The sequence below is a fragment of the Sphaeramia orbicularis genome, chromosome 18 (genome assembly GCF_902148855.1).
Source record: "Sphaeramia orbicularis chromosome 18, fSphaOr1.1, whole genome shotgun sequence".
Lineage (NCBI taxonomy): Eukaryota > Metazoa > Chordata > Actinopteri > Kurtiformes > Apogonidae > Sphaeramia > Sphaeramia orbicularis.
Window position 1 is genome coordinate 6,498,443 of NC_043974.1, and position 16,682 is coordinate 6,515,124.

Sequence of the window (16,682 nt, forward strand, 5' to 3'; positions counted from 1 at the left end):
TTTAAAATATAGGTATTTCCATTAATATAGTTTGCAAAGCAGTTAAATGATTAAATACGGTTCCAGTATTTGCTCAAGGTTAGGCATGGGCGTTAAATGGTTAAGGTTAGGGTTAGGGTATGGTTGGGGTTAGTTTTCAGTGGTAAATGGCCCTTGTGTGCACTGTGTGAAGGTTCGTTGCTAAGCTAATGCTAACGCGAAAAGTTGACGGCAACTTTGTGTTATTTTATTTTGAGAGGAGGAGAAGAGGAGCTTCCTGTGGAGCTCCACTATCATGGCATTGCCCATTTGTTTGCAGGTAGACCTCTCCTCCTCAACTCAAACGGAGTGTCTTTACTAACACTAGATCAAGAAGGACATTTTGTGGAGATACAGATGTGTGCCGTGGTACCGCAGTGCCTCGGCACCTGGCAACGAGCTGAGCTGTGGTACCGAGCCATGGTACGCGGTGCCGTTCTGGGGTACCTGGCACCGAGCCGTGGTACCGCAGTACGGCACCTCGCGGCATCAACCGTCGTGCCGCACCAGCCGAGGTGCCACGGTACCTCGCGGCACCAGCCGAGGTGCCACGGCTCCAGGTGTCAGTGCCGCAATATGCACTCGCTGTCTCTCAACAAATGGGCGATGCCATGATAGTGGAGCTCCACAGGAAGCTCCTCTTCTCCTCCTCTCAAAATAAAATTATTTTAGAACTTCTTGTAGCGAATATTCATCAAAAATGATATTGAATGTCAGGCAGTTGAACAATTCAACACCGTAATCACACAATTGTTTACTCGCACTGGTAGTTCACAAAGTTGCCGTCAACTTTTCGCGTTAGCATTAGCTTAGCAACGAACCTTCACACAGTGCACACAAGGGCCATTTACCACTGAAAACTAACCCCAACCATACCCTAACTCTAACCTTAACCATTTAACGCCCATGCCTAACCTTGAGCAGACACTGGAACCGTATTTAATCATTTAACTGCTTTGCAAACTGTATTAATGTAAATATCTATATTTTAAAATAACTTTATTTTTTAGCGCACGACCTCCACTTCCGGTGGGGTACTTCCTTAGCATTAGCCACATTAGCCGAAAGCCTTAAAATTTTTCAGCCTATCCTTTTATTTTTTGTGGTGGCCTTAATTTTAAAGCAAAGCACCTTTTGGGTAAACAGGGCCCCCGTAATTGAAAAGGTGGATGATGTTTTTTTTTTTCTTATAGTGGATATTTTTTTGGACTGCTCTCTTTTTTTTCTCATAGTAGATAATTTTTTTCACCTGTTCTCTTTTTTTTTCTTATAGTGAATAATTTTTTGGGCTAGTAGATAATTTTTTTTGCCTGTTCTCTTTTTTTTCTTTTAGTGGATAATTTTTTTGGCTGGTCTCTTTTCTTTCTTATAGGGGATTTTTTTTTTTCATCTAGTGGATAATTTTTTTTGGGCTGTTCTCTTTTTTTTCTTATAGTGGATAATTTTTTTAGGCTGTTCTCTTTTTTTCTTGCAGTAGATAATTTTTTTGTCTAGTGGATAATTTTTTTAGGCTGTTCTCTTTTTTTTTCCTTATAGTGGATAATTTTTTATGTCTGTTTTTCTCTTTTTTTTTTTCTTATTGTAGATAATTTTTTTTCATCTCATGGATAATTTTTTTAGGCTGTTCTCTTTTTTTTCTTGTAGTAGATAATTTTTTTCATCTAGTGGATAATTTTTTTGGCCTGTTGCACCTCTGGGCTACGGTGGCCCAGAAAAAAATTATCTACTACAAGAAAAAAAAGAGAACAGCCTAAAAAAATATCCATGAGATGAAAAAAATTATCTACTACAAGAAAAAAAAAAAAAGAGACAAACAGCCCAAAAAAATTATCCACTATAAGGAAAAAAAAAGAGAGAACAGCCTAAAAAAATTATCCACTAGACAAAAAAATTATTTTCATTATAATTATTTTCATCTAGTGGATAATTTTTTTAGGCTGTTCTCTTTTTTTTCTTGTAGTAGATAATTTTTTTCATGTAGTGGATAATTTTTTTAGGCTGTTCTCTTTTTTTTCTTATAGTAGATAATTTTTTTAGGCTGTTCTCTTTTTTTTCTTGAAGTAGATAATTTTTTTCATCTAGTGGATAATTTTTTTTAGGCTGTTCTCTTTTTTTTCTTATAGTGGATAATTTTTTTGGGCTGTTCTCTTTTTTTTCTTATACTGGATAATTTTTTTAGGCTGTTCTCTTTTTTTTCTTGTAGTAGATAATTTTTTTCTGGGCCACCGTAGCCCAGAGGTGCAACAGGCCAAAAAATTATCCACTAGACGAAAAAGATTATCTACTACAAGAAAAAAAAGAGAACAGCCTAAAAAAATTATCCACTAGATGAAAGAAATTATCTACTACAAGAAAAAAAAGAGAACAGCCTAAAAAAATTGTCCACGAGATGAAAAAAATTATCTACTACAAGAAAAAAAAGAGAACAGCCTAAAAAAATTATCCATGAGATGAAAAAAATTATCTACTACAAGAAAAAAAAAGAGAAAAACAGCCCAAAAAAATTATCCACTATAAGGAAAAAAAAGAGAGAACAGCCTAAAAAAATTATCCACTAGACAAAAAAATTATCTACTGCAAGAAAAAAAGAGAACAGCCTAAAAAAATTATCCAGTATAAGAAAAAAAAGAGAACAGCCCAAAAAAAATTATCCACTAGATGAAAAAAAAAATCCCCTATAAGAAAGAAAAGAGACCAGGCAAAAAAATTATCCACTAAAAGAAAAAAAAAGAGAACAGGCAAAAAAAAATTATCTACTAGCCCAAAAAATTATTCACTATAAGAAAAAAAAAAAAAGAACAGGTGAAAAAAATTATCTACTATGAGAAAAAAAAGAGAGCAGCCCAAAAAAATATCCACTATAAGAAAAAAAAACATCATCCACCTTTTCAATTACGGGGGCGCTGTTTACCCGAAAGGTGCCTTGCTTTAAAATTAAGGCCACCACAAAAAAATAAAAGGATAGGCTGAAAAATGTTAAGGCTTTCGGCTAATGTGGCTAATGCTAAGGAAGTACCCCACCGGAAGTGGAGGTCGTGCGCTAAAAAATAAAGTTATTTTAAAATATAGATATTTACATTAATATAGTTTGCAAAGCAGTTAAATGATTAAATACGGTTTCAGTGTCTGCTCAAGGTTAGGCATGGGCGTTAAATGGTTAAGGTTAGGGTTAGGGTATGGTTGGGGTTAGTTTTCAGTGGTAAATGGCCCTTGTGTGCACTGTGTGAAGGTTCGTTGCTAAGCTAATGCTAACGCGAAAAGTTGACGGCAACTTTGTGAACTACCAGTGCGAGTAAACAATTGTGTGATTACGGTGTTGAATTGTTCAACTGCCTGACATTCAATATCATTTTTGATGAATATTCGCTACAAGAAGTTCTAAAATAATTTTATTTTGAGAGGAGGAGAAGAGGAGCTTCCTGTGGAGCTCCACTATCATGGCATCGCCCATTTGTTGAGAGACAGCAAGTGCATATTGCGGCACCGACACCTGGTGCCGTGGCACCTCGGCTGGTGCCGCGAGGTACCGTGGCACCTCGGCTGGTGCGGCACCACGGTTGATGCTGGTGCCGCGACGTACCGCGGTACCACGGCTCGGTGCCAGGTACCCCAGCACGGCACCGCGTACCATGGCTCGGTACCACAGCTCAGCTCGTTGCCAGGTGCCGAGGCACTGCGGTACCACGGCATACATCTTTATCTCCACAAAATGTCCTTCTTGATCTAGTGTTAGTAAAGACACTCCGTTTGAGTTGAGGAGGAGAGGTCTACCTGCAAACAAATGGGCAATGCCATGATAGTGGAGCTCCACAGGAAGCTCCTCTTCTCCTCCTCTCAAAATAAAATAACACAAAGTTGCCGTCAACTTTTCGCGTTAGCATTAGCTTAGCAACGAACCTTCACACAGTGCACACAAGGGCCATTTACCACTGAAAACTAACCCCAACCATACCCTAACCCTAACCTTAACCATTTAACGCCCATGCCTAACCTTGAGCAGACACTGGAACCGTATTTAATCATTTAACTGCTTTGCAAACTATATTAATGGAAATACCTATATTTTAAAATAACTTTATTTTTTTAGCGCACGACCTCCACTTACGGTGGGGTACTTCCTTAGCATTAGCCACATTAGCCGAAAGCCTTAAAATTTTTCAGCCTATCCTTTTATTTTTTGTGGTGGTCTTAATTTTAAAGCAAGACACCTTTCAGGTAAACAGCGCCCCCGTAATTGAAAAGGTGGATGATGTTTTTTTTTTTCTTATAGTGGATATTTTTTTGGGCTGCTCTCTTCTTTTTTCTCATAGTAGATACATTTTTTCACCTGTTCTTTTTTTTTTTCTTATAGCGAATAATTTTTTGGGCTAGTAGATATTTTTTTTTGCCTGTTCTCTTTTTTTTTTTCTTTTAGTGGATTTTTTTTTTTTTGCTGGTCTCTTTTTTTTCTTATAGGGGATTTTTTTTTTTTTTTCATCTAGTGGATAATTTATTTTAGGCTGTTCTCTTTTTTTTCTTACAGTGGATAATTTTTTTTGGGCTGTTCTCTTTTTTTTCTTGTAGTAGATAATTATTTTCATCTAGTGGATAATTTTTTTAGGCTGTTCTCTTTTTTTTTCTTGTAGTAGATAATTTTTTTCATGTAGTGGATAATTTTTTTTAGGCTGTTCTCTTTTTTTTTCTTATAGGAGATAATTTTTTTAGGCTGTTCTCTTTTTTTTCTTGAAGTAGATAATTTTTTTCATCTAGTGGATAATTTTTTTTAGGCTGTTCTCTTTTTTTTCTTATAGTGGATAATTTTTTTGGGCTGTTCTCTTTTTTTTCTTGTAGTAGATAATTTTTTTCATCTAGTGGATAATTTTTTTAGGCTGTTCTCTTTTTTTTTTTCTTGTAGTAGATAATTTTTTTCATCTAGTGGATAATTTTTTGGCCTGTTGCACCTCTGGGCCACCGTACTGGGCCACCGTAGTATGCACTTAACATGTTTATTCAATAACTTCAACTAAACAACTTGAAACAACTGTTCCGCTTTGGGGGGGTTGTACTCAAATTTCCTATCCAGAGGGTCAACGTTCTGTTCAGTGTCTTCCATCTTTATGGGTTGGTTCTATTGCCTTTCACTACCGGATCAACTGACCATTTGTGCAAGCACAATGGTAACTCTACTTGGACAAACTGCCCCAAATGCATTGCCAGAGACATTCAGAGTCATTCTGCACTGGGGATGAGCAGGGCTTAATTTGAGCCGGATCCAGTTGGATCAGGATCCAGCACCTCCAACGTCGGATCCAGAACCTATTTCATTGGATCTAGTACCTCTATGACAAAATAAATAGCCTAAATGAAAAAAAAAGTTTATTGTTTATTGTCTTGTTAATCGTTATTCCCCATCGAAGTTACAACTTGTGTTCAGATCCATTTTAAGGGAAATTTTAATGGAAACAGGGACGTAACAGGGACAGTCTAAAACACTTAATGTAAAAAAGCTTAACGTAGCTTAATGTCCAAAACTGTGATCAATTATCATCAAATTTCATGTGGACATTTCTAATCATGCCCACCTCTGCTAAAATCAAAGTGAAAACCCCAATATTATGGATGCTGGCCTTATTTTTCTGTTAATAAAACACTTTCCCTTCAGCACCATGTTGTTGAATCCATTCATTCACTCTGTCTTGACAATTTATATATGAGAGAGAGAGAGAGAGAGAGAGAGAGAGAGACAGACAATTTATTGAATAAATTTGGTGATGAGTGATTGGAGTTTATGGACATCAAGCTATGTTAATTTTTTTTTACATGAAGTGTTTTAGATTGTCCCTGAAATATATATATATATATATATATATATATATATATATATATATATAGGCATTACTCATGGCTGCACAAGAACACGCCCTGAACACCAGAGCAATAGAGACTGGGGTCTACCACACCAGACAAGACCCCAGGTGTAGGCTCTGTAGAGAAGCCCCTGAGACAGTCCAGCGCATCACAGCAGGTGTAAGATGCTGGCAGGCAAGCCATACATGGAACGGCATAATCAGGTACCGGGCATAGCGTACAGGAACATCTGTACCGAGTATGGACTGGAGGTCCCAGGGTCCAGATGGGAGACACCCCCGAAGGTGACAGAGAACAAACAAGCCAAGATCCTGTGGGACTTCCAGATCCAGACCAACAAGATGGTGATGGCCAATCAGTCTGATATAGTGGTGGTGGATAAACATTGGAAGACAGCGGTAGTGATAGATGTAGCAATCCCAAGTGATAGCAACATCAGAAAGAAAGAGCATGAGAGGCTCGAGAAATACCAAGGGCTGAAAGAGGAGAAAGAGAAAATGTGGGGTGTGAAGGCAACACTGGTACCAGTAGTGATCAGGGCACTAGGAGCAGTGACCCCCAAGCTGAGAGAATGGCTCCAGCAGATACCAGGAACAACATCAGAAATCTCTGTCCAAAAGAGCGCAATCCTAGGAACAGCTAAGATCCTGCGCAGAACCCTCAGGTTCCCAGGCCTCTGGTAGAGGACCCAAGTCTAAAGGAAATGCTGCCCAGGTGGTCCAGAAGATATATATATATATATATATATATATATATATATATATATATATATACATATATATATATATATATATATATATATATATATATATATATATATATATATATATATGTATATGTCATGAAAAAGTTCAATATTTTTTTCACTCATTTCAGAAACTGGAACCCATATATTATATAGACTCATTAGACCTTGGGCCAGATCTACTAAAGGTTTGCGTGTATTCAAATGTGCAAACTCAGTGCACATGCAAAAAACTGTACAAACTGATTTACTAACAGTGCACACTAAGGGTTGCGTCTTTCAAAGGTGCAAAATAGCGCATCTGCATCCAGTTAGTTTGTTTGGCACAATGAATATGCAATATTGGGCGTTTACACGCAGTTGTGCATGTGCTGAGAGGAGAAAATGTAAATATATTAATTTAGCACACACAAAGTGATTTATCATACCCGAAAGCAATTTTGCTCCTAGAAACTGCGTCTATATTTAACACGTCTCAAAAGGAGGTCCAAATGGGTTGGATGCGTAATTGCGCACACATGGCTGTGGTTAGGAGACATAAAATGAGGAAATGAGATGCAGACAATGCATTTTTCACCCTCCTGTGAACATTTTTGGAGTGACGGAAGAAAAAATAATTGAGACGTATGCGCCCCCACCACCACCACCACAAACACACATGCACGCACGCACGCGCACACACACACACACACACACACACTTTACGGGACTCTTTTCCACTCCTGATGAGTGTGATTAAAAATACGCACCGACATTAGGCTACAGTGGGACAAAATTATGCGTGCATGACAGTCATTCAATCCAACACACACATACACACACACACACACACCCCTTTAAAATGAAATATAAATGAACGAATGAGTCATGCAATACCTTCTATGACAAAACTCCTCCAACATTACATTTCCATGCATCTGGATCATTCAGTGCACTGTTACCATTAATGCTGATGTATCCCAGAGCAGTGTAGCGCACGCAATATCCTCATTTAAATAGGGCGGTCTGCAAGACTTTGCACCTGTTGACATTTACGCAAGCAGCACTAAATCACCCACAAACCACGGTCCAACCCCACACGCAAAATTCTAGATTGCGCATGGCATGCAAATTAGTACATGCAAATTGGGATCTTAGTAGATCCGGCCCATAGAGTGAAATATTTCAAGCCTTATTCCCGGAAATTTTGATGATTATGGCTTCCAGATAATGAAAAGCCAAAATTTGGTGTCCCAGAAAATTACAATATTGCATAAAATCAATAAAAATCTGATATTTTAAACAGAAATGTCAGGCTTCTGAAAAATATGTTCATTTCTATGTACTCAAGACTTGGTTGGGCCTCCTTGTACATGAATTACTGCATCAATCCATCGTGGCATGGAGGTGATCAGCCTCTGGCACTGCTCAGGTGGAATGGAAGCCCAAGTTGGTTGGATAGCGGCCTTCAGGTTATCTGCATTGTTGGATCTGGTGTCTCTCAACTTCCTATTGACAATACTCCATAGATTCTCTATGGGGTTCAAGTCAGGTGAGTTTCCTGGCCAGTCAAGCACAGTAACACCATGGTCCAGCTTTTGGTACCATTGGCAGTCAGGGCAGGTGCCAAGTCCTGCTGGAAAATGAAATCAGCATCTCCATAAAGCTTGTCAGCAGAAGGAAGCAAGAAGCACAAATCATCACTGACTGTGGAAACTTCACACAGGACTTTAACGTGGATTCTGTGCCTCTCCACTCTTCCTCCAGATTCTGGGACCTTGATTTCCAAATGACATCCAAAATTGACTTTCATCTGAAAAGAGGACTTTGGACTTTCCACAGTCAGTGATGATTTGGGCTGCCATGGCATCTGCTGGTGTAGGTCCACTGTGTTTTCTGAAGTCCACAGTCAACGCAGCCATCTACCAGGACATTTTAGAGCACTTCATTCTTCCTTCTGCTTACAAACTTTATGGAGATGCTAATTTCATTTTCCAGCAGGACTTGGCACCTGCCCACACAGCCAGAGGTACCAAAAGCTAGTCCTATAACCATGGTGTTACAGAGCTTGATTGGCAAGAAACCTCACCTGACTTAAACCCCATAGAGAATCTATGGAGTATTGTCAATAGGAAGTTGAGAGACACCAGATCCAACAATGCAGATAACCTGAAGGCCACTATCAAACCAACCTGGGCTTCCATTCCACCTGAGCAGTGCCAGAGGCTGATCACCTCCATGCCATACCGCATTGATGAAGTAATTAATGCAAAAGAAGGCCCAACCAAGTATTGAGTACATAGAAATGAAATACTTTTCAGAAGCCTGACATTTTTTGTTAAAAATGTCAGATTTTTATTGATGTTATGCAATATTCTAATTTTCTGAGACATACAATTTTGGGTTTTCATTATCTGTAAGCCATAAACATCCAAATTTCAAGAAACAAGGCTTGAAATATTTCACTCTATGTCTAATGAGTCTATATAATATTTGGGTTTCATTTTCTGAAATGAGTGACAAAAAATATTTAACTTTTTCATGATATTCTAATTTTTTTAGATGTACCTGTACATATATTATAAGCTAAGTTCAGGCATCAATATTTGGTGGAATAACCCCGATTTTCAATGACGGCTTTCACCTGTCTTGACTCTCCACCATTGCTGATGGGTGACTTTTTGCAGCATAGAAATTGAAGAAGCTCAGCAATGTTTGATGGCTTGTGACCATCCATCTTCCTCTTGATTATATTTCAGAAGTTTTCAAAGTGGGTTCAGGTCCGGACATTGGGCTGGCCATGACAGAGTCTTCATCTGGTGGTCTGTCATCCACACCTTTATTGACCTAGCTGAGGCCAGGAGCATTGTCCTGATAGAAAAACTAGTCCTCAGAGTTTGGGAACATTGTCAGAGCAGATGTTGAGTAGTTTTCAATAGATATTTTGTTTATTTACTTATTATTGATTCCAATTACTTTTGCAGTACTAATAGCATTGTTTTTGCTTATTGCAAGAAGATAGTGGTGTTCATACTTGTCCTTCTTAAATAAGACATGGATCGGGTGTTTATTGAGTAGAATAAGGTGTGCTTGTGTTGGAATTCAACAGATGCAGGAATGGAATGGCTGTCATACTTGCAGACAGGCTGATTTCAGAGGAAATTGCACTGGTGTCTTAACTTTTTCCAGAGCTGTATATGCACACCTGAGTGGATTTACTCTGACTTTCTGTTTTCAGAAAAGTGGGAGATTAACCCCAGTGAACTGACCTTCATGAAGGAGCTGGGCAGTGGTCAATTTGGTCTGGTGAGGCTTGGCAAGTGGAGGGCTCAGCACAAAGTGGCTATTAAAGCCATCAGGGAAGGAGCCATGTACGAAGAGGACTTCATCGAGGAGGCTAAAGTCATGATGTGAGAAACAGGGCATAGCAAACAAAAGACTAAAACTAGCAGTGAAAAAGTAAATATGTTAACTAAAATAAAAATACATACTGCAGTTTTTTAAAAAAAAATACAGTAATTAAATGAAAACTACATTAAACAATGCAACATAAAAATGGATTGATGGATTTTTTTTGTTTTTTCAAGAAATGTTTGACACGGTGGCCTTCTGTGTTCTCCAGGAAACTATCCCATCCTAAGCTGGTGCAGTTGTATGGAGTGTGCAGCCAGCAGAGGCCCATTTACATCGTCACAGAGTTCATGGAGCTTGGGTGCCTGCTTAATTTCCTCCGGCAGCAGCGGGGAAGCTTCAACCTGGAGGCGCTGCTCAGTATTTGCCTGGATGTCAGTGAAGGCATGGAACATCTGGAGAGCAACGGCTTCATCCACAGAGATCTGGTAAGATCCAGGTCGTCTTTGTGTTGAACGAGTCAAGAACTTGTTTTGTATGATGGATCTGTGGATGTTTTGGTCTCTAAAGTTTCCTATCAGCAGCAGGTATTCAAAATAAAAAGATAATTTTTGTTTTCAAATTACAACTAATATAGTCTATACTGCTGGTACAAAAAAGTCCCCACCTGGACTTAACTCAGCAAATATTTTAAATCCTTCAGTTCACTTATTCTACTCTAACTGATGAGTGGACTGTGTGTCAATAGAAAAAGGTCATATGGTCTGATTATTCCAGACAGACCCAGTTCCAGAGTGATGGGTGAGGGTGAGAAGAGGCAGATGAAGTGATTACCCATTATACCTAGTGCCTGCAGTGCAAGCCTGTAGGGGCTGCATTGTAATCTGGAGTTGATTCAATTGGTCAGGTCTAGATTGAGCGACGATGTGTGTTTAAAATAAATAAATGTTTTGAGGTTACATTAGTTTATTGAAATAATACCACAGTAAATGCAATTAAAGCTAAAGGCTAAACAAGGTTAAAACTGAATATTAGAGCATGGGCCTTTCTTTTGACTAGGTTGCCTACTAGTCAGATTTAAGAAATGGTTTGATTTTCATTTTAATGGAAAAAAAAAAAAAAAAAACAGTGAGATTTCAATCACTTGAAATCTCACTGGAAAAAAGTGCATGTATACCTTTGATAGCAATCAAAGGTAGTGATATATTTGCATTAATCAAAGATACATACAGTATGTATAAGTTTACCCATTTGTTACGTCCCAGCTCTGCTAGGGGTTAGAGCGAGTGAGGGAGTAACAAAACTTAAACCAGGGTGGAAAAATGGAAGGTTGTGTAAAGTAAAATTATTGTAACAATCAATTTTACAAACTAACAAAAAACACCTTTTCTCAAAACTGATTGTTACAGCAACACAAAACTGGGCAGAGTTCACAAAAGAAAGAAACAAAGGCAGAAACACACAAATGAAAGCTCCCTGGGTGAACTGAACCAGGCATTCCCTGCAGTCGCCCCGAGCAGTCAGCTGGAGGTGATTAGAAATGATGAGCTGGTGGGCGGGTCTCAGGGGATGTCTGGCATCTTCCAATTGGCGGGCTCCACATCAGAGAATTGAAGGAGGGCGGAAGGAAGTGTGGAACACCAGACTCCACCTTTCACAATACAACCACAAAACAAACAAACCAAACAAAGGGACAAAGCAGAACAGCTTACCGGCCGTAACACCATTACATCTTTGAGAAATCTGGAGATGCCACAGTAAATGGTGAAGACTGGACCTCAAATCTGTATACCCATCTGTGAAGTTTAAGGCTGTATGGTTTTCATATTGTGAGACTGACTGTTTTTTTTTTAGCTTACCGGCCAATAGGCCGTAAGCTATTGTTGTCATGCGGCGTCCGGCGGCGTCATCTGTCGTCATCTGTCATTGTCTGTCGTCGTCTGTCGTCATCGTCTGTCGTCATCGTCTGTCGTCATTGTCTGTCGTCATCGTCTGTCATCGTCTGTCGTCCGTTGTCCGTTACAAAACTTTTAATCGTCTTCTTCTCCAAAACTACAATTCCAATTGACATCAAACTTGGTATACAGCTTCTTTATGATGATGTCAACAAAAGTTAGTGAAATTATTTGGATCCATATCTCATTCTGGATTTGGTGCGACTTTGAAAAATTTCCCCATTATAAGACATAGGAAATTGATCGATGCAATAACTCAGTAAATATAAATGATATCAAGAGTAAATTTCTACAGTACAGCCCTGATGAGGAGATGACCAAAACATAATGGCCACATGCTGATCAGGATCTTCTTCTGGATCCGGGAACTTACGGAAAATTTAACATGGGCTCTTATGGGGAAAAATTTTCAATCGTCTTCTTTACGGGGCAACTGTGGCTCAGGTGGTAGAGTCCAATAACCGAAGGGTTGGCAGTTCGAATCCCACTCCATCCTAGTCAGTTAGTCTGTTGTGTCCTCGGGCAAGGTACTTCACCCTCCTTGCCTCCAGTGCCACTCACACTGGTGTATGAATGCGTATGAATGTTTGGTGGTGGTCGGAGGGGCTGTAGGCGCGAATTGGCAGCCATCCTTCTGTCAGTCTGCCCCAGGGCATCTGTGGCTACAGGTGAAGTTTACCACCACCAGAGGGGGAATGTAAGAGCGATGAATAATGGATCAATAACATAAAGCGCTTTGGGTGTCTAGAAAAGCGCTATATAAAATCCAATCCATTATTATTATTATTATTCTCCGAAACTACAGTTATGATTGACTTCAAACTTGGTATACAGCTTCTTTATGATGAAGTCAACACAAGGTATTGAAATTATTTCGATACGGATCTGATTCTGGGTTTGGTGCCACTTTGAAAAATTTTCCCATTATAACAGATAGGAAGTGGATTGATACAATAAATCAGTAAGTATCAATGATATCAAGTTGAAATTTGCATTTTTTACAGATCTGATTGGAATGTGACCAAAACATGGACTATTTCTGTAATATAATAAATATACGTAACTGGGTGATAATAAATGGCATCTGGATACATTTCCCAAAGCTTTTAATTTGGCTGGTAAGCTACAGGGCCATTGGTCCTATTTTTAGCTTACCGGCTGACAGGCTCTCTAGCACCTCCTATGTGAAAAAAATGGCAACAGCCCTAGTGGCCAGTAGGAATGTCGTAGGGACATGAAACCAACACCAAAATGTTTGTTAGATGATGCACTACAAATTATACGCTGACACCCATGACCTTTCTCCAACAGGAAGTTCACAATATGCCTTTCAAAATAAAATTTCAAAAACTAACTCCTCTGACACCGTTTGTCATATTGACTTCTAAATAGCACCAAAAGATAGAGGGAACCCTTCTCTTGCAAGTGATCTTCCAACTTAGTGTTTTTTTTAGAAGCCCAGAAAGTTGAGATGTCTGGAACTCATTTTTCACTTTGGACTTTGGACGCCATTTTAAACTGGAATTTGACCCGTCTAAAACATGCTCAAAAACCCACCAAATTTGGTACGCGTCTGGTGAAAAATTTTATAAAATGTAGCTGCCAAAATGTACTCTCTAGCACCACCTACGTAAAAAAAAAAAAAATGGAAACGGCCTTAGTGGCAATAGCAATGTCATAAAGGCATGGAACCTACAGCAGAATTTTGGTTGTATAAAGACCCATGACCAAACTCCAACAGGAAGTTTACTTGTATGACACCGTTTGTCGTATTGGCTTCTAAATATCACCAAAAGATAGACTGAACCCTTCTCAAGAAAGTGATCTCGCAGTTTTATTCCTTCTTAACATGCCTCTTGTCCCTCTTTTCATAAGGCTGCCAGAAACTGTTTGGTGAATGATGCTCTTATGGTGAAGGTGTCTGACTTCGGCATGGCCAGGTACGAATAAAATTCTTCATTTGTACATGTCCGCTTTGCACAGTCGTTTTTACTAAGTTATGTGTTTCATGTAGATATGTGTTAGATGACCAGTACACCAGTTCATCAGGTGCCAAGTTCCCCGTGAAGTGGTCCCCACCGGAAGTCCTTAACTTCTGCAAATACAGCAGCAAATCAGACGTCTGGTCTTATGGTAAGTAGACTGACAAAAAACAAAAGCTTTGTTGCTTACTCAAGGAAAATTACACATTTATTGCTCAGTTTACAATCATATATAGTATTTCAACATTCATAAAAATAAGGTTATACTGTATTTCTATGTTGTTGTGTGCCCAGGTGTGTTGATGTGGGAGGTTTTCTCAGAGGGACGAATGCCGTTTGACCAGACTCAAAACCACGAGGTTGTCACCTTGGTAACACAGGGCCACCGCCTATACAGGCCCAAACTGGCCTCACCAGCCATTTATGATATCATGCAGCTCTGCTGGCATGAGGTACAAATTATGAGAAACTATCTGCTTCATTTTTATGTATATGAAGTGCTTTTAACAGATATTTACAATACTGTGCAAAAGTCTGTTTGTTGCTTATATTCTATAATCACAACACATAAGCAAGATAGACCAGATTTATCCAGGAAATAAATTAAACAGCATTAAAAATCAGAAAGGTTTCTACAGACTGAAGTGATAAGATTTAGTCTCAGCTGTCTTTGTACTACTTTACATGAGGTTCATTCATCTTTCGTAAGGTTTCCTGTTAATTCTTAAAGAAAAAATTTACATGTCGAAATGATCAGTAATCTGCATCTATATTATAAAAGCCAAGTGGCCACTGTGTGTGTTTGTGTATGTGTCATGGGATTCACACAAAATCCAGAAAGATCTGACTGCTTTAGTTTTGCATACTTGTGTATTTTTGGTAAAGGAACAGACTAGTGAAAACAGCAGGTTGATAGGAGATATTAGTAATTTTGGAATACAAGAGCCTTTCAATGAGCTATACCTAGAACACTTTGGCAGTGACAGCTGGACAAAATGTGGTACAGCATCTACGAATACACAACAACATAAAAATGACCAAATCTGGATCGCCTCATGTCAACATGCTGGTTATATTTAAAAACCAAGCAAATAGACTACTAAATTTCAATGTTCATAAAAATTGCAATATAAATTTTTGATAAATTGTGTACTTCTAAATTAAACCAGTGTTGGCTAAAATTATAGACTGTACATAATTGCTATATTGATATAATATATAATTACTGGATGGAGGAACTGTCACATCATATAGTGGTTTCTTAGCTGCCATTTTAAAGTTAGTAGTTTACCATTTGTACACTTGTAGAGGAGTCTGAACACCCGAAGTAACAAAGTTCTTTCAGTATGGAGTTTGCATGTTCTCCCCATGTGTGTGGATTCTCTCTGGGTATGCCACCTTCCTCCCACTGTCTAAATCACCCATAGGTGTGAATATGAAAATGAATGGTTATTCATCTGTTCATTTTTCTGTCAACCAGCATCCCTGCAACCCTAACAGGGACAAGTAGTAGTTCAGAAAATGGATGGATGGATGCACGGATGGATGGAAAATGGCAGCTGTCACTACTCAAATTTAGTCCTGTTTATTCTCTCTCTGTGTTTCCAGAAACCTGAAGAGCGTCCATCGTTCTCTTGCCTCTGTCTGATGATCTCCAGCACACTGGAGGACTATGCCCCAACTGATTAATTGACCAGTGAACTCCCTCAGCTGGCTGTAGTGCCCATGTTAGGTCCCAATCACTTGTTGTTTAGAGTCTGCTGTGGTCACCATGATCCATCAGGGTGTTAAAGTCAACAGTCATATATAAATTAAAGAAAAGGACACAACTAAAGGAGAATAGTTTAATGTTCCGTATCCTGCCTGGAAATGACCAATCAGATTAAGGAGACAGACTCACTCATTCAGTAATATCATTTGTTTTTCCAGATATGTCACTCCAATGTCTGAAATCGGAGAACACAACTCCTCATTTCTGATCTGCCCCTTTACTACTTTAATATCTGACCACAGTGTGAACTAACAGGAATATAAACCTAAAAGCTCACAGTGTACACATTAGCTCAGAAAAAAATGTATGCATGCTGATCTACAGCTGAATCCCTGCAGCTTTATTTTTATTATTTGAGTGAGGACTCAGCTGTATGGACTGATTAATGCATTTCCCTTAACATAGTTTACTGTATCTTATTCTGACAAATTTACCTCCTTTTTGTAGAGATGTTGCATGTTGATTCTTGATGTTCTTGATTTACAGGTATTAGTTATGAAGTGCAATTAAAGCTATACCGTATGATGTGGCATTTTTACACTTTTCTTTTGTCATCTTAAAGTGCTCCTAATAAGTGTGTGTCAAACTAAAATGTAAAAGAAATCCACCAGGTATTCAAAGTCAAAAATGTTTAATTCTCAAATATCATTTTATTCAGCCCGAATGAAATAATTGGCCAAGCCTGGCTGAGCCTCCTGTCAATCATCCATTACCATTATCCCGCATCTGATCCATTACCGCTGTCCCGCATCCGATATGGGTACCTCTGAGTATCAGTACTGACGTCTCACTCGCGCTGCTCCTTCTGTCACTGACCACAGTCTCTGGTCTAGGATGTGAATGGACAGGACTCCAATGCACGGTGTGGAAGGGAAAAAACAGATTTCTTAACAGAAACCAAAATCAAGCAGAACAACAACAACAACAACAAACAGAACAACTTGATTGCAGCAGTCAGTCAGAATGAAGGATGGAGATGAAGTCTGGGAGTCTCTGTGTACTGGACTCCACAGACAGGTCTGCACATAGGTCAG

The 16,682-nt window shown here is 38.9% G+C and overlaps 1 protein-coding gene across 6 annotated transcripts in view; it reads left to right on the forward strand.

Annotated features, from left to right (window-relative positions):
- The window catches only part of tec (tec protein tyrosine kinase), a 128,829-nt gene extending 112,652 nt beyond the window's left edge, over positions 1 to 16,177 (forward strand). For all 6 annotated transcript variants that reach the window (XM_030162037.1, XM_030162041.1, XM_030162042.1 and 3 more), the window contains 6 exons: positions 9,828 to 9,999; positions 10,212 to 10,428; positions 13,771 to 13,835; positions 13,910 to 14,028; positions 14,172 to 14,329; positions 15,486 to 16,177. In XM_030162037.1, coding sequence (XP_030017897.1) covers positions 9,828 to 9,999; positions 10,212 to 10,428; positions 13,771 to 13,835; positions 13,910 to 14,028; positions 14,172 to 14,329; positions 15,486 to 15,566 — 812 coding nt within the window. In that variant the 3' untranslated portion in view covers positions 15,567 to 16,177. The remainder of the gene's footprint in view (positions 1 to 9,827; positions 10,000 to 10,211; positions 10,429 to 13,770; positions 13,836 to 13,909; positions 14,029 to 14,171; positions 14,330 to 15,485) is intronic.
- The last annotated feature ends 505 nt before the right edge of the window (positions 16,178 to 16,682 follow it).